Genomic DNA, 22,257 nt, shown 5'->3' with positions numbered 1-22,257 from the left:
ATGTAGGAGCCAATATGAGCATCCAGGTTCCGCTATTGGTTATTGAACGGAGATGTGTCTTGGCCATGTCTACATAGTTCTCGAACCCGTAGGTTCCGCACGCTTAACGTTCGATGATGATTTGTATTATGAGTTATGTGATTTGATGACCGAAGATTGTTCAGAGTCCCAGATGAGATCACAGACATGACGAGGAGTCTCAAAATAGTAGAGAGGTAAAGATCGATATATTGGAAGGTTATATTCGGACACCGGAATGGTTCCGAAGTGTTTCGGGTATTTTCCGGAGTACCGGGAGGTTACCGGAACCCCCCGGGGAAGTAATGGGCCTTAATGGGCTTTAGGGGGAAGGAGAGAAGGGCCTCAAGGGGTGGCCGCACGCCCCCCTCATGGATAGTCCGAATTGGACTAGGAGGGGGCGGCGCCCCCCTCCTTCCTTCTCCCCTCTTCCTCCTTCCCTACTTATCCTAGTTGGAATAGGAAAGGGGGGGGGGGAATCCTACTTGGACCGGGAGTCCAAGTAGGACTCCCCCCTATGGCGCGCCCCCCTTGGGCCGGCCTCGTCTCCCCCCCCCTCATTTATATATGTGGGAGGGGGCACCCCAAAGGCACACCAAGTCTTCTCTTAGCCGTGTGCGGTGCCCCTCTCCACAGTTACACACCTCGGTCATATCGTTGTAGCGCTTAGGCGAAGCCCTGCGCTGGTAACTTCATCATCACCATCAACACGTCGTCATGCTGATGAAACTCTCCCTCATCCTCAACTAGATCAAGAGCTAGAGGGACGTCATCGTGCTGAACATGTGTTGAACACGTAGGTGACGTATGTTCAGTGCTAGGATCGGTTGGATCGCGAAGACGTTCGACTACATCAACCGCGTTACTAAACGCTTCCGCTTTCAGTCTACGAGGGTACGTGGACACACTCTCACCTCTTGTTGCTATGCATCTCCTAGATAGATCTTGCGTGATCGTAGGAAAATTTTGAAATATTGCGTTCCCCAACACAAGTTACCTTCCTCCTCTTGGCCTTTTAAGGCCCGTTGATATTTAATTTAATATAAAAGCCTTCTAATAATTACTAGACCCTTTTATATATAATTAAACATAACCGAAAACATTTTCCTCCTATATATTATTTATCGGTATTACCCGATACTCTCCGGAACCCTTTCGGTGACCCCGAAACGCTTTTGGATCCTCTCGGGACTGTTTTGAATATTTATGAAACAATGCCACAAATATATTCTCATCACTCCCATCTCGCTAACACTCAGCAGATTGTGATTTCCTTAAGCTTGTGACCCCGTAGGTTCGGTAACTCATAGACATGAACGGAACCCCTTCGTTCAATGACCGATAGCGGAACCATGGGCGTCCATATCGATCCCTATGAGCACACAATGATATTCGAGTGAACCTTTTGGTTATCATGTGATGTTCCCTTTGCTTCATGATACTTTACAATGCTCGGGGTGCATCGATATCCTCCCGAGTCATACACATGCTCATTATACCGTTGATCCCCTTACCGGTATTGTTCTTCTTTCTCGTTGAAATGTTCTGGCATCCCCCGTGACATAATCACCTGTGTCTGGCGAGACAATGATGGATGCCATCACACCGAGAGGGCCCTAAGAATATCTCTCCGTCATCATAGGACCAAATCCGACTCTCGAGCTATCCAGTCCCTTGTCAAACTTCTCAATGTACCAGTAAGTTGTCGTTATGATCACCTAGTTACAGATGACGTTTGAGCAACCCCCAAAGTCCACCGTACGGTAGGAAGTGACTAAGATACTCTCATAGTCTGAGGAACTAAAACACATGCTAACACTCCGTGTTATAACAATTGGTTACAAACGATATTATCTCAAAGTATAACAAAACAAGATTGGGTTGATTCAATATGATTGTTCTTCTAACGTCATATTCTGAATGTTGTTTCAGGACTATCATTACACTTAACGATATCCTGAGATCCAGAAAACATGATGGCCAACAACACTTGATCCAGTCTTAGAGGCAAGACCGGGAACCTTTATTTTACTGTTAATCATCTCACACGTGCATATGAGTTTTCCATTGAATCACATATTCTAGAATCATAGCAGTTATAGCAGTTGAAATAGCGGTATGTTACTTGCCCGAGATTCGATCGTCGGTATCTTCATACCTAGTTCAATATCATTACCGGCAAGTCTCTTTAATCGTTCCGTAATACATCATCCCGCAACTAACTCATTAGTCACTTTGCTTGCAAGGCTTATTATGATGTGTATTACCGAGTGGGTCCAGAGATACCTTTCCGATACTCGGAGTGAAAAATCCCAATCTCGATCTATGCCAACCCAACAAACATCTTTGGAGATACCTATAGAGCATCTTTATAATCACCCAGTTACGTTGTGACGTTTGATAGCACACAAGGTATTCCTCTGGTATCCGGAAGTTGCATAATCTCATAGTCGAAGGAATATATATTTGACATGAAGAAAGCAATAGCAATAGAACTGAACGATCAATATGCTAAGCTAATGGATGGGTCTTGTCCATCACATCATTCTCCTAATGATGTGATCCCGTTCATCAAATGACAACACATGTCTATGGTTAGGAAACTTAACCATCTTTGATTAACAAGCTAGTCTAGTAGAGACTTACTAGGGACACGATGTTTTGTCTATGTATCCACACATGTATCAAGTTTTCGGTTAATACAATTCTAGCATGAATAATAAACATTTATCATGATATAAGGAAATAACAACTTTAGTATTGCCTCTAGGGCATATTTCCTTGCCGGCGTGCCGATGGCGGCCCTCGTCGCCACGGCGAGGCTCCGTTCGGTTCCATCCAGCTGCGAGGTTGGGGGACGCAACTTCCGGTGAAAATCGCGCCGACTTCGGTCATGGAGGACGATGGCGGCATCTATGACGTCGTTCCCTTCTCGAGGCATCGTTGTTGCAGGTCGTGGCACCCCACTCGTGATACTCCAGGGAAAACCCTAGATCCGGATCTACCGGATCGGACGATGATGGTACCTTTGATGTCGTTGTCCCTCCCGAGGGCATTGTTTTGGAGCAAGTGCTAGTTGGGCAGGACAAGCGGAAGAACGGTGCCGCATCCATCGCAAGGCCGACGGCGGATCCCGGTGGCATGGTGCTGTGGAGGTTCGTCGACGGGCGTGTGTGGATGGACGTGCATGATGATGGAGTTGTCTGGCGTCGTGGTGGCGTCGACGGCGGGCCAGGAAAGGTCGATGGGTCAGTTTCTGCTCTGGAGATGGACCGGTGGAAGATGGCGGCGGCAGTCTTTGAGAGTGCATCGGTCCGGTATGGACCCAGTCTCGGTGTGTGGATGGGCTGGGGCATCCAGGTTTAGATGTTAGGGTTTGGTGCGATGTCCGTTTGATATTAGACCTGGATATTCGGCACACCTTCATCAATGGGATAGGAGTAGCAACGGGTGTTGCCTAGATGGTGGCTTTAGGCTGACTGATGTATTACTTTGTATGGCCTCCGTAAATAATTAATAAAATGGCCGCATGCATCGTTTAAATGCAGAGGCCGGGGTCTATCCTCTTTTTCCCAAAAAAAAGTGAGAGATGAAGCCTACCTAAAGACCTGTCAAGGCGGATGTCCATACCCAAATACTTCATCTCAAACTCACTCTTGAGCATGATCTTCACCTCATCAATAGGAGAACGGCTCTGTGGCGTCCGAGAAATAATGACCGCAGCAGAGAAGAATGAACACGTCGTGTTCTTTCGTAGTTCATTTTCCTTCGGGATCCAAAGAGTGTGGAGCTGCTATATAGGAAACGTGCTTTGGAGCTTGAGAAGGAGATAGAGCGTGATCACGTAATCCTGGTAACATACTGTAACATTCTTCAAAACCATAGTACTACATAACAAATGAATAATGTTTTTTTGCGAAACAAATGAACAATGTTAACCGGACCATTTTCCTTAATAATTCATAACAATTAACATGAGAGAAACATCTCGTCGCAGCAAAGCACAAGATTGATGCTAGTTTGTATGCAAGAATGCACACATGAGAAAGCCAGAAGTACTCCAAAATTCTATCAGTATCATATTTCGCAGAGGCAATATTGATTGGTAATCGTGATGTTCATTACATTTTACATTTATACCACCTCGCAGATAAAACAAATCATGGTTTTGGTATCCCCTATTTCACCTTTGTACCCCACTTGCAATGAATTCAATCAAATGAAAATATACACGTATGAACCATTGGGACTATATGGAAGAACTACTTTCCCTTGTCCAGTTTAGTGTGCTATTCTCAGACGCTCTACACGTGCAACAGCAGAGGTGGAATGCTCACGAGGACTGAACAATCGGTTGGTCTGCAAAAGGGCCATATAGCCAGCCCCTGGCGATATGCCCATAAGCAGCCTCCGTCAAGTGAATACCGTCCCAGCTCCAGTGGGTGGTTGGGTCAGCACAAGCGGTGGCACCAGGCTCCCCGCATTTGGCTGTCACGTTGAAGTTGTAAGCGGCTTTGGCAACGGACCCAGGAGCCCCACAGCATGCCCTAGGTAACTGCTTGTAGAATCCTGAATTATAAAGAGGAAATGGTTAGGCCCCTGCATTGTGCCATTCTCATCAAACAATAAAGCATCCGCATACTTCCGATTTAGTAGTTGAGACAGAAACATCATCCCTGCCAGCAAGATCAGGTTGGCAAAGGCATGCATGCCCTGAGAAAGTACAGGGTGTACTTTCTGTTACAAGGCAACACTGAAATGGAAACTCTAGAGGACGAGTACATGGGATCTAGATATGGCAGGGACATGTAGTCATGTATTGACAAAATGCGCTACCATCCAGTACTCTAAACTAATGAAGATCTTCTTCGAAAAGAGAAAACTAGTAAGTGAAAGATACAAGCATAAATCATAACGAAGGTTAATTGCCAATAGGTGAAGGCATACATTGGGAGAAGTATACACAATAAAAAGGAAGTGATTTTCTGATACAAAAAAAACACGTGTTTACAGTTCATGGAGTACATATGCGTTTTGAGTTAAGGTTATAAGGATATTACAGTAACCTGTACAACTCATACGCCAGCATTTTACTGTACTAGAACACTAAATGCAAAAAACGTGAGTCCTTTAGCCTAGGTGGGAGTACGGGCAGGTTGTGTAAGTTCTCATTGGAGTAGATGATCTAACCATCCCAACTATTAGCCCCACATGACCACTAAACAAGACAGCTATCAATTGGACGAGCTTTGAAGTACTAATTGAAGTGATAGCTAGTACTTCCCCTTTACAGACTAGATAAATGATCCTAGAGCATCGGATTAGCAACCTTTGCTTCTAATATACTCTGAACATGGGTGAAGGTGCTTGAGTTGATATTCTGGCTGCAAGTTGTGTTGGCCATTTTTGTATTATATGCTATGTGCTCCAATCCAGGCGAAAGCATCTCTTGCTCTCTGCCCAGATCTGAACTGTCTAATTATTTATAGTATTGTGTTCCTTTCAAGGCGAACGGAAGGAAATCGCTGACTGCCTAACAGTTGACTTTACACCAGACAAAAATAAGCACATGCACACTAGTAATTAAGATCCATCTACAGTAATTAGTAGCACATCAGCAACAACATATGCATACTACAACCGGAACAATTTGTAAATCACTAAATTCTGATGCTTCGTGAGTTAGCTATGGCAAAAGTCGAGGTGTTTGAGAACTAACCAAACTTCTCAGGCTGGAGCATGAACTGGACAACTGGCGTGTAGTAGTCGCCATATATGATCCGCACATTGGGGTGCTTGGGCCGGAGCTTCTCGAGTGCTCTCTTGAGGTGTGCATTGTGCACCCATGAGAAGGTGTTGTACTGACGGATGCACCCGCTCCGGGCGCCATACTCGTGGGCTGGCATGTCGAGCATGTTCAGGTACACGGGGAAGCACCCAGTGGGCATCACCCCTGGCACGATGAGATCCACTGCCCCCTCGGCGATCAATTCCTGCACCATGCCGTACATGAGGAATCGTGGTTGACAGCGAGGAAACAGATATGTGAGTAACAAGGAAGAAGCAATGGCTACCTCGACGCCATCGGAGATGCCCTGGATGACATCCGGCATGAACTTGTACGCCTCTGAGAGGCCCTTCCCGGCGAACAGGGGCGCGTTGTAGTCGTTCCCACCGAACTCGCCGACGACGAACAGCGAGTTGGCATAGAACTCCTTGCATTCCTCTGCAGAAACATTCCCAAATCACCAATTAGTTGATCACAATCCAGCACGTATATGGCTGCAAAGGCGCGATTGCTTTTGACGTTTGTTTACCCTTGGTGCCGTTGCAGAAGAAAGGCTTGAGGTCACGGAACCACTGGATTTGGGTCATGAGGGCGCCGGAGTTCCAGACGACGGCGCCGAGGCCCCTGGCCTCGAAGTAGGGCGTGTCGAGCGCGGTGGCGCCGGTGATGGCGAAGTTGGCGCCGTGACTCAAGTCGGAGCGATTGGCCTTGGACGGCGGCAGCAGGGGCAGCCCGAATTCCTGCGCTGCAGTTGCGGTGGCCGATCGAGCAAGCGCGTCAGGACAGGACCCACCGAATCTCGGAGGCAGAGGAAGCAAGCAGCCAAACCAAAATCAAACACGGCAGTCAGTCAGTCAACTCACCCAGGTGGTCGATGACGAGGCGGCCGTCGGAGCAGCGGCCGGTGGGCTTGCCGAAGTAGGTCTGGCCGTAGGGCAGCCTGGCGGTGGCGAGGATGTCCGGCACGCCGTTGGCGATGAGGTTGCCGGCGTCGGCCAGCGAGTCCCCGAAGTTGAACAGCGCCCGGTACTTCCCCTTGGCCTTCCCCTTGGCCTTGGCCGCGCCCGCCTCCCCGGCCGCCGACGCCGCGAGGACTACGACCGCGAGGAGAACCGCGAGCGCCTCCCTTCTCCCCATGCCGGCCGCTCCTTGGGTGTCTGTGGGTCGCTCGGTTCCACGCGGGGCGGGCGAGAGGAGGAAGAGAAGCGGGAGACGGAAGACGAGGTGGTGGGTCGAACCGCTCGCTCGGTCGTCGCTGTTTGTAGGAGAGGGAGGGGGACGCGGTGCTGCCTGCTGGCGCGGCCGGTGGCGGCTGCTCGTGTGGCGCTTTCCCCGGTTGCCGAATTTTAAAACCACACCAGCAGGAAAATGACAGTGCGCCATCACCCACCAACCACGAACCAATCGTGTTCCGTTCCCGTTCCGAAAGAGAGAAAGAGGAGAAAAATAGAAGCTGGTGGCACCAAATGGGTCAAATACAAATCGGGCTGGGTTTGGTACGGAATATTAGGTTAGGTGGATAATACCTTTCTCTACCGCCCGCGATGCACGGTGACATAACATGGGATCAGAAAAGAAATGGATCCTCCTAATCTCTCGCATGCAACGGTAGGTGGGAAGTCAGCAGCCAGCCAGCGCCAAAGACCCAGAGATGCTAGACTTACGGACGTATTTCCGCAGAATTTCGGTTACGGACGCACGGAAGAGTTATGGTTGGAGAAGATTAAGGATGAGAGGTCCCACCAGCGAAAATCAAAAGGGTTGATTGGCGAGAGAGCAGTCCGTGAAGCCAGTCCGTACTAGAATGCCGTAAGTGTAGCATTTTTGGCCAAAGACCAAACGCTTCCAAAGCAAAGCAAGTTGGTCTAATTATATATTGTAATCATCATATAAAAAATACGGGGAACGTTCCTACTCCTACTCCACTCCACCGACTGATTTCTCACGCCGCGCCGTCCGATCTCCGAGGGCTCGATCCCAGCGCATGCGCGGGGTTTGTGCCACGCATGTGCCTGGTCCCCGGGCTGCCCACCTTGCCCATTTTTTCCTTTCTGTTTTTGTCTGCTTCTCTTCCCTTTCCACACGGGTCGCTACCGCATCGTTGCGCTACAGTAGTACTAGTAGTATACCACGACAAGCCGTAGCCGTTGGCTCCTTGCTGCACTACATACACTTGTATTTTTTCTTTTTGTGGGTACATAGACTAGTATACTATACGTAAAATGCCATGGCGAGTTGTTGTGCGCCGTTAGATCCATCGACGGCGATAGTCTGGCAGCAAGGCAACTGACTGACAATGACGGTGGTGTTGGCCATTTTTTAAAACTCTTTGATGTTGCATCGGTTGTTTGGACATGTTGCAACTACCTATGATTTTTTCTATGTGTCGCATGTGGCTAATATTTTGAAATAGTTACTCGCAATTTTTGTTGTTGTAATAGTTTATTTTGCAAAGTGATTTTATCATTGTGTTCTTTCACGCTTGATCTGTTAACCTTGTTATTGCTTCTTTTTCTGCGGGGTGTTAACCTTGTTATTGTTGTATATGTTGAAACCATTTTTAAATACTTTGTTTCATAGAAGAAGGATTTATTGTATACATACACCTAATTACAATTTCCTGTTCGTCAACCTATAGCCGCTTCAAAAATGATGGATCGTCCCTGAAAGCAAATAAGTATTGTTTTTTTTAAACGAGACAAAAGATTTGCCATTTTTATTGATTAAGAAAATAAGTTTGAGGGACAGAACCCGCAACAGCCGAAGCAAAACATATAGCTACTCTCTCGGCATAATATTACACAGCCGCTTAGCCCCGGCTAAGGCCCAGATACAAGCTCCGTCCTTGATGATGCGCACAATCACCGCCACCGGCGACGCCTTGGCCCTGCATACGTGTGCATTTTGCTCCTTCCAAATCTCCCAACTAACAAGATGAAGCAATGAGGCTAGAGCTATCATTGGCTGAGCATTGTTGGTGAGGTCGCCTTCCCACCAAGATTTAACTATGTCGAATTAATTGGTGCCAAGACGCGGTGCTGACATGCAGATCAAGCCACGAGATCACATCATTCCAAACACGCATGGAGAAACGGCATCTGAAGAGGAGGTGGGCTACCGACTCGCGCATCTGATTGCACAGCGGGCATCGGTCGCAGTTTGGCCACCCACGGCGCTATCTACAGTCCAAATTCTATTATGTGTGACCAACCAAGCAAATAAGTATTGTAATGGTTCATCCAATTTCAACCGGTTCTACAATAAATTAAATTTGAAGAAAAATAAAAATAGTAATTTAACGACATCAAAAAGACCAAGTAGACATGGTGATGGTGGACGTCACTATGCTGCTGCAAGCCGGGATGCGCATGTTGAAGTTATTAGCGTTTAGCTCGTTTATTATTTTCAATAATTCCTGAAAAAATCAGAGGCATGTATGGCTCATTTATGCATGATAAAAGAGTGTGGAAAGTTTGGTAGTCCCAACTGTGAAGGGTATATTGAACCAACATATAATATTGGTTTTTTTACATGCTACCAAGAGCTTGAGAAATGATATATACGCGTGCTCCTTCTTCGTCGCTCGCCTCGCCATTGTCACGCCTCGCAGACATTTCATATATCGTGAACGAGTTGAGTCGGGCTGTGACTTATGCCACGGGGACGAGATGCTACAAACCGGCCGTCGCTGCTGCATATGCCGGGGCGATCGATGGGCTCCAGACGAATCACCCGTATATCAGAAAAGAAATCAATCCCCATGTTTCCCTCTAATAATCTCTTGCAACGGTAGGTGACAGGTCTGCAGCTAGCCAGCACCAAACCAAACCAAACCCTTCCAAAGCAAGTTGGTCTAACCATAAGAAAACATTGTGTAAGGAAGTGGTTTCCTCTCGAAACGTTGTTGTCATTTGTCAAGTTGTCAGTTGTTAGAGAGAAAAAAATACAGGCTCTGGTTTTTCTAGTTGTATTCGCATGTGCACCTCTTTCCAAGAAAGAAAAGAAAAGCAAACCACAACCTAATCTCGTAGCTGTGGTGTGGCCAAATGATTGAGGCATGAAACAGATGCTTTTTAAGGGCCAAAGGTTGTGAGGCGATGATGAGATCCTGGTGGCAGCAAAATCCATCTCTTTCTCTCACACACTCACACAAACTTTCATAACAAGATATGCACGTGTATGAATTGCAAATTTTGCATCTTAACAATAATTGGAGGAAGTTGTTAAAACTTATCACTGCCACTTGCCGGTATAGTTCTACAGTTTTTAAACTTGGTAGGATCATATTTTTGACAGATTCTTGGGCCCGGCGATTAACGGGGATCCAACATCTATAATCCGAGGATGGCGTCGGGTAAGTGTTTAGGTACATCTTGCCGATTTTGACCAATCTACTCTGATTTGCCTCGTCGCTCAAACTGGTGCTCCGAAGCTGCTCCGGCGGCTCTCTCCTTGATCCACGTCCTCTGAAAATTCCTCACCATTCTCTCTCGCACTCCCTCCCTCTCTCTCTAAGAGTTCTTGTGAGTCGGACACATAGCTAAAAGCAACAACAAAAAAGTGCGCGCTACGCAAAAGAGGGACCAAGCATTTGCTGGCGCGCTTGCTAACCACTAGACTACTCCAGTATTCTTGTCAAAGCTGAGATAGATGGACCCTTTCATCCTTCGAAAAAACCTCATAGCCTTTTCACGCTCTCACGAAACTAGTTCTAATAGTTTGGACATACTTTGTTGGTTGTCATATGGTTTCAACATTAAATAGTTTAATATGTCATCTAACAACAACTGTTTGCAAATGCAGTTTGATTAGATAACTCAATACAATTTTTAGTCGATTTTTAACCCAAAAACGGTTATTGTTTTTTAGAAGCTGGATATTTTTAAAACCTATTAAAAATAGAAAATATATTTTAGAAAATATGTTCAGTATTCGGTTTTTGGCTAGTTTCCCGTATAAACTGGTCAATTCTATTCTTCTTAATGAAAAGGCAGAGCTCTTGCCGGTTGCTCGAAAAAAATATGTTCCGTGTGTGTTTTATAAAAAAGTCCAGTATATATTAAAAATTAACCATATATTAAAACAATGTTTAGTGTGTATCAAAAAAATGTTCGTCGTCTAATTTAAAAAGTTCATTGCATATTAAAAAATGTTCAATGTACATAAAAAATGGTCGACATTATATTATCATGTTCAGTGTGCATGTATATGATAATTTTCAGAGTGTACTTCTGAAATCTTCAACGTATGGTAAAAAGTTCAGTATGTATTTGAAAAATATGTTCACCATATATTAAAAAAAGGTTTACCATATATTGCAAAACCTACATAAAAATAGAAGTGTGCAAAAATAAAAGAATATGAAGAAAACCAAATATCTGAAAAGAAGATAAAAACAAAACAGAAAACACACGTAAAGAAACGAAACAGCTGAAAAAGTCCGGTCGGTCTGGAAGCCAACTTCAGCAAAGCTGATCATCGACCGGCCAGGATGTGTCTGAAGCTATAAGATTAGAAGTAAATCTGGCTCTGTGTCAGAGGGTGTTTGTTTTCAGAGACTTATTGGTCTAGGGACTTAAATAAGTCCCTATAAGTCTCATCTAAACCAAACAGGAGGGACTTATAGGGACTTAAAGTGGGCATTTGGGACTTATGAAATAAGACTCTCAAGGAGGGACTTATAGTTGTAATATGGTCTTATAGAAACTTATAAGTACCAGTAACCAAACAGGTAGGGACTTTTTATGGACTTGGGACTAAAAAAAGTCCTAGGACTTATGAACCAAACAGGGCCTCAATCTGGCTCTGCTTAGACACAAGAGCTGTAGTGGTGTACTGGTCGGCACGTTCGTGCTGTACGTGGTTGGTCTCAGCCGGATCAGACCAAAAACTCGTAGCTGGCGAGTTTAATGAACACTCGATAGCTCGACTCATTAATCTCCTCTTTCGCTCTTGAATAGAGTCAAACATAAGTTTCAACTCATTAAACTTAGCGACCTTAATGAGCAATTTTCATAATTAGCTCATTAAGCTCATTAATACATCACAACGCATATTTGTATGTTAAGTGACAAAAATTCTTGGCATTTCAACCCATCTATTCCATCTAATTGATCCAACCTAGCCCACATGAGACAATAACTAAGCGAGGGAGCTTTTTGTACTAGTTTTTAGCCTTTTTTCTCTACTTTATTATTTTTGGTCATTTTTCAATTGGTATTCCAAAAAGCCAAAATTATTTGATTTTTTAAATAAAATATTTTTTATAGATGAATATTTTTTAAAAAAACTATCTATATTTTTAAGTCTAGAATATTTTTATTTTTTGTGAACATTTGGCAAAAATATAAACATTTTAAAAGGGAAAAGAAAAGGCAAAAAAAATAAAAAGGTAAGAAAAGCACAAAAAACAAAAAGAAACTGATATGGAATAAACAGAAAAACCAAAAAAGAACCTTTCAAAAGGTTCCTAAAGGCCGGGAAAACCAAAGCCGCATTTTTTTGAGCCAAAAAAACCCAAAGCTGTAACCTTCCTAAAACCGGAATCCTCTAGCACCAATCTCGCTAGCTAATTGGCTGGCCCATCAGTACACTTTCTGTGCGGTTAATCAACATTTTGTTGCAACGAGCACCAATAAATTTCGGTACATTTTGTCGTTGAAATATGAACTTATTTCAAAAAACAGTTTTGCTAAAGCACAAAATAATAATACTTTTGCGACATATTTCAAAATAAAAAACATTGTACTACTACTATTCTAGCCGGCCCAGCTACTTGCCCATCTATTACGGCCCATTCGCCGTGTCGTCTCCTTCCGTTCTGCAGTCTGCAGCTTCCCACGCACACACAGGGAGAAAAAAAAAACACAGGACCGCGTCTGCAATCACCTTTGCGGCTAGCGCAAGCGGCGGCCCGCGGGGGGCTGGGGAGCCGGGCGCCAAGGCAGGGCAGGACCTCAGCCCGCAGGAGCTCCCCGGCCGGCCGACCGGTCCGCGACCTGGGCATCTGGGTGCACGCATCTCCACATCGGCCGCTGGAGGGCCAAGCCGCCACAGGTATATCTCTAAATCTCAAACTATTTTGCTAAGTGACTAACACTAATAGGTAGTTTATGAACTGCTAGTCGATCCCGGGCTTAGAATACCAATGTAAGAATAGAAGATTATGCCTCTGAACTTAGAAGTGAATCGGAAAGTGCGTATTTGTTGAATGGGCGAAACAAAGCTATTTAAAAGGAGAAAGGAGGGTAAACACTATCTAAAAGCCTCTCTGAAAAGATTCAGCTCATCTCTAGCCAAAGCAGCAATTACACTATCTAAAAGCCTCTCTGAAAAGATTCAGCTCATCTCTAGCCAAAGTTACACTATCTAAAGGCCTCTCTGGAAAGATTCAGCCCATCTCTAGCCAAAGCAGCAATTACAAAGCCTCTCTGAAAAGATTCAGCTCATCTCTAGCCAAAGCAGCAAATCTTTTCAGAGGCTTTTAGATAGTGTTTATCCTCCTTTCTCCTTTCTTCTTTCTTGTCTGTTTTGCTGAGTCTGTGAGGCCACATTCTGTGTGACACCCTGGGATCTTTGATCCTTTTCTCCTTTCTTATATTGATGCATGTTATAGTACTAATAATTGCGGTAATTTCAAACTTGCGGCTGGGCACTTGGGAATACATTTCCCTTTTTATTGTTGTTTCTCTTGTACTGATGTATTGTTGTGTGGATTCAGAATACATGAGACTATTTTTTCTATGATGATGCCGATTTAGTTTAGTCACCATTAACTTTGAGCCCACCCTCCATTTTCCTCTGCGTTCGCCACTTCTTGTATGTGTTTGTAGTCAAATGATATTTGCTTGAGTATGCAAGAAGACTATCTTTAATGCTACGTGCGAGTCGTTTGCGTCGAACCTGCAGTTTTTGTGAAGTAGCACCTCAGACCTCGATTTCTTTAGGGACGGAGGTAGAAATCCTGTCTCTTCTTCCTTCTATCATATTGATGCATGTTAGTATTTAAAGACAACTATTTAATGATGTTGGTCTAATCTTCTGTATTATCAGTTGCTACACACATAGTTGTTATTCTCATTACTTACCATGCTCATAGGTCTTCCTTGCAACAAACCGCTAACCTCTTGCATTCATTTCTCAAATAAAAAATCATTGTATTGCATGGTGAAATAATTGTACTAGGAACAAACAAATGCAGTAAGAAAAAAAGAAAAAAAGTCAAATAATACACAATTCTACTCGGAATTTGAGCGGAGTTCTACTAGTGAAGCATAGACTCCACCCTTGATTCGCATCAGGGCCTCATGCTTTCCCTTTTCTGCAATTTTGCCTTCCTTGAGGACTGCAATCATATCAGCCCCTTTTATTGTGGAGAGGCGGTGAGCCACCACTATGGTGGTCCTGCTCACCATGACTCGATCCAATGCATCTTGAACAACGCGCTCTGATTCCGCATCCAGGGCACTGGTTGCCTCATCAAGTAGTAGTATCTTCGGGTCCTTTATAATGGCCCTTGCGATAGCTACCCTCTGCTTCTGTCCACCAGATAGTTGCACGCCTTTCTCGCCAACCAGAGTGTCGTATCCCTGTGGCAAGCTTGATATGAACTCATGAGCATTTGCTGCCTTGGCCACAGCTGTGACTTCTTCCTCTGTCACTTCTCCGTGTTTCCCATATGTTATGTTTGCACGGATTGTGTCATTGAAAAGTACTGGCTCCTGGCCTACCAGCCCCATCTGATCCCTCAACCAGCTAATTCTCAAGCTCTTAATTTCGACTCCATCTACTGAGATTCTACCAGAATCAGGATCATAGAAGCGTTCCAGTAAAGCAATTATAGTGGACTTGCCACTACCACTTTCTCCAACTAGTGCTATGGTCTGAAAAAGGAAGGAAAAAGTGTCAACATAGCAGTTTTTGTGGTTCTGAATGATCATATGTGAAATAAATCAGCTGAAAGCTTCTTATATTGTAACACTGTAACTAGATGCATCACCTGTTTTCAAGTATTATTCTTGGTTTTATGAGGTGGTACTTTAAGTTGGTTATCTGAATGGAAAACAATTGGGTGCAACAATGATAAACAAGACTATTAAAGGATGCAAATCATACCTTTCTGGAAGGAATGTGCAAGGTGAAGTCACTGAATATTTGGACATCAGGGCGTGATGGGTACTTGAAACTGACGTTACTGAAATGAATGTCGCCAGTGACATTTTCCAATACCAGGCCCTCGTCGTTACTTGTGTCAATTTTCGACTTCCTGTCTAGAATACTGAAAACAGAAATGGCTGAATCCCTTGCCTTTGTTGCATTAGATGCCAATGCACTTGCCTGCGAAACCCCAACAGCTGCCAAAACCAAGGCAAAGAAAACCTGAAAAACATCCAAAGCATCTGTGACTGATTATTAAAAGTTGACACCCATACAGAAACTGTAACTCGAAATGATTTAGGATCTCTTACTTTGAAAACATCTGCAAAAGTAGTTTTTCCCTGACGTACAAACTGTGCACCAACATAGAAACATAGAGCATATGTAAGATACAACACTAAGAATGAGAAACCAAAACCAAGCCCTCCAACGATTCCACTTCGAATTCCCTGTTTCCTTAAAGCTTCACATTTCTTGTTATACGTTGTAACCACTCTTTTCTCTGCACAGAAAGATGCTATAGTTCTGATACTACCAACAGCATCAGTTGCAACCTGACTTGCATCTTCATACATCTCCTGCACAATAATTGAATATATTATTGTGATAGTCGATTCCAGGGTCCTTAGGATTGCTCATCCTGAATCAAACAGGAAGTAAATTTTAGAGTTGTTATACGTTACCTTAGCTTCTTCACTAAACCCTTTCAAGAACTTCACTTGAGCATAACCCTGTGCACCCACTAAAGGAATGACACAAGTGATAATCAGTGCAAGCCTCCAGTCCGCCGTAAATGCTATGACAAAGCCAGTGATTAGTGCAGCTGTAGACTGCACTATAAGGCCCAGGTTATCTCCTACTAAGCGTCGAACATTTAATGCATCAACTGAGAGTCGTGTACCAAGTGCACCACTGTAAGTGAAAGCAGAATCTTAGCATCTGTGTAGATCTATGTATGAGAAGATAAAGTAATTGAGACCATTTGAATATGTTACCTGGAATTTGAGGGATTATCGAACCAAGCAACTTCCTGATGAACAATATTTTGAAATGACAGAGTACGAACACGCTCTATAAGCTTGCCACCAGCAATTCCAAACAAAAGGTACTCTGCTGGGATTGCAATGAATGATGCAAACCCCAGAACTACAGATATCAATGCCCAAAAGCTAGAATCTTTCCGCAGCTTATCTGGTGGCTCGTAGAATGATTTTATAACGCCAGACATTAGTATGCCAAACAATGGGAAAATGACTCCATGCGCCGATGCTGCTATAGCACCGAGCAGAAGAAATGGTACCTCCGGCTTGTTAAGATAAAAAAGACGTCCAATTGGTGCTTTCTGAAGGGTCTTCCCATTGGAAAGGTCGTCTTTGTTCTGTTCACCTGTGATTTCATCCTCATGCAACTCAACTGATAATCCTAAGGGGTTCTTGAAGGAGTATCTGTTGCTGTTGCCAAAAGAATCTTTAGTCATTGACCGTCTATTTGACAAACTAGTGCTTTTTGATAAGGAATTGGGCACTCCAGAATCCTGTATTTTACGTCTTTCATCACCACGAGTTTCTTGTAGCCTAATAAGCTGTGAGTAAGCTCCATTGGGATCCTTCATTAATGCATGATGAGGACCTGTACACATAGGATATGTTTGTGGGGTGAATGATTCATTATAGGTTGACAATAGATATATCTAGAATGGGAAAAATAATGTATATTCAAGAGATTCTAACCTTGTTCCACTATTTTCCCTTGATGAACAACTGTGATGCAGTCAACATTCCTTACAGTGCTCAAACGATGGGCAACGACGAGTGTGGTTCTTTGTACCATTATCCTATTGAGTGCCTCCTGAACTATCCTCTCAGATTCTACATCCAATGCACTTGTTGCTTCATCTAGCAAAAGGATTTTTGGATCTTTAAGGATGGCTCTCGCAATTGCAATTCTTTGTTTCTGGCCCCCAGAAAGCAGAGTGCCACGTTGACCAACCAATGTATCGTAGCCCTGGTATGAAATTAAAATGTTGTTAATTTAAAGTTCAAGAATTCATTTGAAGCATGCAATCTTATTTACGTACATTTGGTAACTTGTCGATGAAGTTTGCTGCATTTGCAAGCTCGGCTGCTCTCTTGATCTCTTCAAGTGTTGCCTCTTCTTTACCATAGATTATGTTATCTTTAATGGAGGTCATAAACAGCAATGGTTCTTGGCTAACAAGGCCGATCTTCCCTCTTATCCAATCAAGATTCAGATTCTTGATGTTGACTCCATCTATCAAAACTTCTCCAGCCTGTGGATCGTAGAATCTTTCAACTAGGCTGACAACAGTTGACTTGCCACTTCCACTCTCTCCAACTATGGCCATTGTTGTTCCACTGGCTACTTGTAATGACAATCCATCTAATATTAACTGCCCGGGTCTTGCAGGGTAGCGAAAGCACACATCCTTTAGTTCAACATCACCCTTGATATTTTCCATGATCATGCCGCTGGTATCATCTGAATCTATTTCAGGCTTCCTCTCAATCGTTTCGAACAGTCTGTATGCTGCAGATTGACCTTCAGCAATTGCAGAAATTGATGGTGTTGCATTACCTAATGAACTGTTACAAAAAATTGTAAGTGCCAGGCTTAGGACATTAACATACCATATGCAATGGTCGCCTTTTCTATTTCTTGGCATGAAATACAGTTTAAACTACTAGTCCTTCACATATGTATGCTTTGCTGAGGTAACATAAGATGAAGATAGAGCAATGTAAATAAAATAATTAGCGTCCTGTGGAGGGTTTGCAAGCTGGTTATCCGATGAATTATACTCATCTACTGAAAAATGTAAACCAACTAGTGATTTGATTTGATTCAAGTTCATCTGCTCATGTGTTGTAGGTCGAAAAGTTTATTGAACTTAGATAAGTGGCATGTAGGTACAGAGCATTACTAAATTAAATTTACGCATATCACATGCAACGTACTTGTAACTTCCAGGTGAATACTTCTTCGAAGCTTAAATTTCTCTCTGCCTTTACTTGTCTTCGTTTTACAATTCTAATGATACTATGTATAACTTTTACAATTTCATTTAACTTATTTTTTTAAGTAGGATTATTGTTCATACTTAGTATAAATAGTGTAGTTGATTTGTTTGCTAGAATTTGATAGTGCTATCTGCAATATATAAGCTTGTCATATTTATTGTTTGACGGAATGTTTTAGTTCTCACCAACACTAGAGTAATGATAATTCCATACTTAAAACATAATGATTGAATCTGAAGTAGCTTCGACAATATCTAGCGATTGCTGTTAGAGCTTTCTCGGGATTCATGGGATCCTGCTGTGAGGTTGCAATACTTGCAATTTACACCTGTTTCAAAATTGTACTTCCAGTGGTCGATTGGGTTGATCTTTTTAGAAAGACTTTTTTTTTCATATATAATCTGATCCAAAATAAATAGCAATTTCGATCATTCTATTTTTCTTCTAAATTTATGGTACATTTTTTTAGGATTATTGTTGAATTTCTTTTACCTCAAAGGGAAGGAGTCACCTTGAATCTCGTGGGCTATTTGTATTTATAAAACAATTATTAGCCTTGAGCTCAAGCATTACCAATTTACATTATTTACAACTAAACATAAATAAGTAAACAAGATTAGCTATCTAAAGGTAATCTCTGAACACTCCTTAAAAGGAACATCAAACTGCCATGTAAAGTTCCTTATATAATTTACGGAAAAATATGTATTCGCAGGTCATCCGTAAGAGAAAGGGTTATCTTGAATTTTAAACTTTGGTATATAATGTATATATTTCCTTCCATTCAAGTAGTCCTTCAATTTATATACAATAAATATTACTACTTCTCAGCAAAGGTATTTGCAATGTAAAGATTTCAGAAACTCACGTTGCGCCAGTCAGTACGGCAAACAATATAGTGAGGACCTTCCCTCCGGTATAACCTTTGTCAATGATCAGCTTTCCACCATACCAGAAGGCTAGACCATAACTGCTAAATAAGATGCAGAAGACAGAGCCCATGCCAAACCCATTGACAATGCCTTCCTCAACAACAGTCTTGTATGCATTTTTTATGAATTTATTGTACATTTCTATAGCTTTCTTCTCGCCATTGAAGGACACAACCTGTTTACACGAGTGTTGCTAAATTAATGTTTACCACAATTTATATGAACTGAGATAATTGATGAATAACTGATATAATTTGAACTCACTGTTCGAATAGATCCAATTGTCTGTTCAACTGTGTCTGCAGCATCACTATACGATGTTAGTCGCTTGCTGGAAACCCGGGTTAGCAGCTGTGCAGACACTGCACCAGCGATAGCAATTAGTGGTAGTGATGTTAGCATGACAAGAGTTAGGAGCCAGCCTTTTGTGAATGCTATGATAAAACCCCCAAAGAAGGCAGATGCGAGTTGCACAAGCTTCCCTGCCTGTAAATCAGAATGCACGAATGTCAGCACCGGCAGCACTAGGTGGGCTGCATAGAATGTACGAACTATGAAATACACTTAGTAACACAAAAGCTTATGTTGTATCAATAAAAAATACTGATACTCGTGCCTGCGGGTCTGTGCGCACTTTGCAATGTGATGAAAAATATTGCAATTCTTCTTTATTTGGTACTACTCCCTCCGTTCCGAATTACTCGTCGCAGAAATGGATGTATCTAGATGTATTTTAGTTCTAGATAGGGAGTACAAAGGAAGTATTACCTTCTCACCAAGAGCATCTTGAATTATAACCGTATCGCTAGACATTCTAGAAACTGCTTCACCAGTTGTCATTTCTGTGTCGAAGAATGCAATATCCTGTCTCAGAACAGATTTCAGGTACAAAGAACGGATACGGGCTGATTGCCTTTCTCCTGCCATAGTCCAGCATGCCACCTCTGGAAGAAAATGAAGGGTGAGCCTTTTTTACTAACATCTCTACCATTAGCATATAATTTAACTAAACATATCCAATTATTAGGAATTCAATTGGTACTTCTCATGGAGTGAATACATGATAACTGATGACGATTGCTCTGTTATGATCATTATATCTGCATGTTCCTTAGCTAGAACAAATTTGTGTCATTTTTTATTAAGACGACGCTGAGAAGGTGGCGGCATCCACAGCTAACTAAACGCAAACGCAGCGCTATATGATTGCACATTCATTTATCACTACTGGCCAATTTTATATCTTTGAAATGCAGTTGAGTTCTCTCTCTCTCTTTTTTTGCGAAAGGAAATGCAGTTGAGTTGGTACTGAAAATTGACAAGTTTATAGAGTACCAGCTCTGCCCATAGAATTTTCATGGAGAAGTTGGTTTCCATGTGATATTAAATAACCTTGTTAATTGTCCTCTGCAGTTCAGTTTATTTGAAAATGGTATATACTGAATGTGAGAATGGCGTTTTGGCTCCTGGGAGCACGCACTCCTGCATGAATATTAAACAAAAAAAAATATACTAGTAAATTTTTGTTGGAATATTTTTGACATTTCAAAAAAAAAACGCACCAACGGATTTCCGCTGAATGTGTAACTATCTTCTTGTGTGTACTATTGCTTGACATCTAATCTAAGGTTTCATTGACAGAAAACATGCATTCCAAGAATTGAATGGAAGTTCCACTTACGAAGAAAGGCAGCAACTGTTGTCCCAATGCCCAAATATATGAAGTTGAGAACAACCTGGAGATAAAAAGAATATTCTCTGTTAACTCAACTAGCCATTCTTCAAGTTAAGTGATCACCATAAGCCGTGGCGCACCTTGGTGACAGCACGGAGGACGGTGCTGGTCGTGCTCTCGCCGAAGGAGTTGATGACGTCTCCAAAGAGGACCGAGATGAGGGGCTCCGACACGCCGTTGCCCACCGCCCCGAGCGAACCGACCACCATGAGCAGCATGTCGAGGCGGTCGGCGTACCTGAACATGCCGAGCAACGGCACCTTCTTCTCCGGCCGGTCATCTTTTGCGCCGTGGGCGTGGCGTGCTCCTTCTCCACTACTAGCTTCTGCTGTCGCGTCCATTTCCTGGCTGCTACTTGCTTTGTTGATGAGCCCAACGACGAGCCCGGCCGCACTGCGCTGTGTGTAGTTCCTGTCCCCGGGGGTGGTGGAGGCACTATATATACGCATCTTGCGGGCCGCCCGGAGTGCCTTTGACTGTTGGGCTGATTGGGTGCTCCGGAGCTGGAAGCGACCGGGAAAGTTTGCCATGGAAAATTACACGGACTATTGTTACGGCATGTGATTAATTATGGGAAAGTTCACAACTCTTGCTGCTGTAGGTGCGACAATTCAAGATTCATATCGTACTTTTGTGCTTTGTCAGCATAGTCAGTCGGATGGATTGCGTTAATCTTGTGGCCTGAGGTGCGCTAAGCTAGTTGGGCTCTTTGGTGTTCACAGATAATTACTCTTGGAAAAAAAGAAAAGGTCACACCACGTTTTACTTTTTGATTTGACAGTGTAGTATGAAAACGTCAAAAAACAAATATGGATGTATTCATGAGCGTGCATTTTTGGAGCACAGTGCCAGTGAGCACTTTATTTTGAATAGTTTGAAAACTATGTTTTGAGGTTTCAAAAAAAAAGCTAGCAAAAGAAATCCTGCATGGTAATATGGATGTATACTATATGGTGTAAAGTCTGATGATGAAATAAGTTAACATGTGAGCTACATAAAAATGACAAGTTCATGATTTTGAAGAGGTGAAAAACGTTAAAAATCTATACGTTTCTTTTGGGGTGCTCGCTGGCACCAGTGTTCAAAAAAAATAAAAATTGCATCGACCGTGGAGGATGGGCGACGGACATTTTGGCCGGGCGAAGGTTGGCTGTACAGACGTCAGCACACACGCTGATGCAGCAACTTGGGCACAACGTTTCGACCACACTATCCAGACACCTGGCACGGTTAAAGAACACGAGGCGTTTTGTTCCGCTCTACTACTATGCCTGCTTCACATCCAAGTCACCAAGAAGGTGCAATCAGGAGTTCAAAAAAAAAAAAAGAGGTGCAATCAGCAGAGAAAAATCGTCCAGCTATTCTCGAGGGCCCATTGCACGTGTGGGCTCAAGAACGGACGGCAGGCATTCCTTGGGTGCCAAGCATGCACCCCGCACGTGGTCCCTTCTTTTTCCGGAGGTGCCGACCTAACTAGTCCACACACGAGTCCGTTCTTGACTTTGCTTGTCTTGGTCAGCACCTTCGACGGCCGATCAGCATTTGTTTTCCTTAGCATCTCCAACGGGAGATTTGTAAATTTCCTCCCGC

The 22,257-nt window shown here is 43.2% G+C and overlaps 2 protein-coding genes and 1 long non-coding RNA gene across 3 annotated transcripts; 1 reads left to right on the top strand and 2 right to left on the bottom strand.

Annotated features, from left to right (window-relative positions):
• Nucleotides 1-4,074: 4,074 nt before the first annotated feature.
• LOC123061799 (GDSL esterase/lipase At5g45910) lies at nucleotides 4,075-7,204 on the bottom strand. The gene is made up of 5 exons (XM_044485066.1): nucleotides 6,670-7,204; nucleotides 6,336-6,551; nucleotides 6,093-6,244; nucleotides 5,738-6,011; nucleotides 4,075-4,587 (listed from the first exon to the last, which is right to left on the bottom strand). Exons 1-5 carry the CDS (start codon nucleotides 7,187-7,189, stop codon nucleotides 4,352-4,354), a joined length of 1,398 nt encoding a protein of 465 aa, XP_044341001.1. The 5' UTR covers nucleotides 7,190-7,204; the 3' UTR covers nucleotides 4,075-4,351.
• Nucleotides 7,205-13,921: 6,717 nt separating this feature from the next.
• On the bottom strand, nucleotides 13,922-21,062 carry LOC123061797 (ABC transporter B family member 4). Its single transcript, XM_044485065.1, has 12 exons — nucleotides 20,748-21,062; nucleotides 20,614-20,668; nucleotides 19,701-19,876; nucleotides 19,197-19,418; nucleotides 18,869-19,107; nucleotides 17,040-17,565; nucleotides 16,693-16,966; nucleotides 15,958-16,591; nucleotides 15,646-15,874; nucleotides 15,274-15,540; nucleotides 14,921-15,184; nucleotides 13,922-14,688 (listed from the first exon to the last, which is right to left on the bottom strand). Exons 1-12 carry the CDS (start codon nucleotides 21,006-21,008, stop codon nucleotides 14,044-14,046), a joined length of 3,792 nt encoding a protein of 1,263 aa, XP_044341000.1. The 5' UTR covers nucleotides 21,009-21,062; the 3' UTR covers nucleotides 13,922-14,043.
• LOC123061798 (uncharacterized) lies at nucleotides 19,654-21,551 on the top strand. Its single transcript, XR_006429312.1, has 2 exons — nucleotides 19,654-19,893; nucleotides 20,574-21,551. It is a non-coding gene; the product is annotated as an uncharacterized lncRNA (long non-coding RNA).
• The last annotated feature ends 706 nt before the right edge of the window (nucleotides 21,552-22,257 follow it).

This window comes from Triticum aestivum, chromosome 3A (assembly GCF_018294505.1).
Source record: "Triticum aestivum cultivar Chinese Spring chromosome 3A, IWGSC CS RefSeq v2.1, whole genome shotgun sequence".
Classification (NCBI taxonomy): Eukaryota; Viridiplantae; Streptophyta; class Magnoliopsida; order Poales; family Poaceae; genus Triticum; species Triticum aestivum.
The sequence above is the reverse complement of the archived record's forward strand: the minus strand, read 5'-3'. Positions and strand labels throughout refer to the sequence as shown.

Excerpts from the sequence above, each read along its gene's own strand:
- LOC123061797 (XM_044485065.1), bottom strand. The coding sequence starts at position 21,008 with ATGGACGCGACAGCAGAAGCTAGTAGTGGAGAAGGAGCACGCCACGCC. Across the intron at positions 19,877-20,613 it reads AACAGTTGCTGCCTTTCTTC|AGGTGGCATGCTGGACTATG; the intron begins GTAAGTGGAACT and ends ATTTTCTTCCAG. Across the intron at positions 16,967-17,039 it reads TCATCGACAAGTTACCAAAT|GGCTACGATACATTGGTTGG; the intron begins GTACGTAAATAA and ends ATTTCATACCAG.
- LOC123061799 (XM_044485066.1), bottom strand. The coding sequence starts at position 7,189 with ATGGCGCACTGTCATTTTCCTGCTGGTGTGGTTTTAAAATTCGGCAAC. Across the intron at positions 6,552-6,669 it reads CCTCGTCATCGACCACCTGG|CGCAGGAATTCGGGCTGCCC; the intron begins GTGAGTTGACTG and ends CCGCAACTGCAG. Across the intron at positions 4,588-5,737 it reads GCTCCAGCCTGAGAAGTTTG|GATTCTACAAGCAGTTACCT; the intron begins GTTAGTTCTCAA and ends TTTATAATTCAG.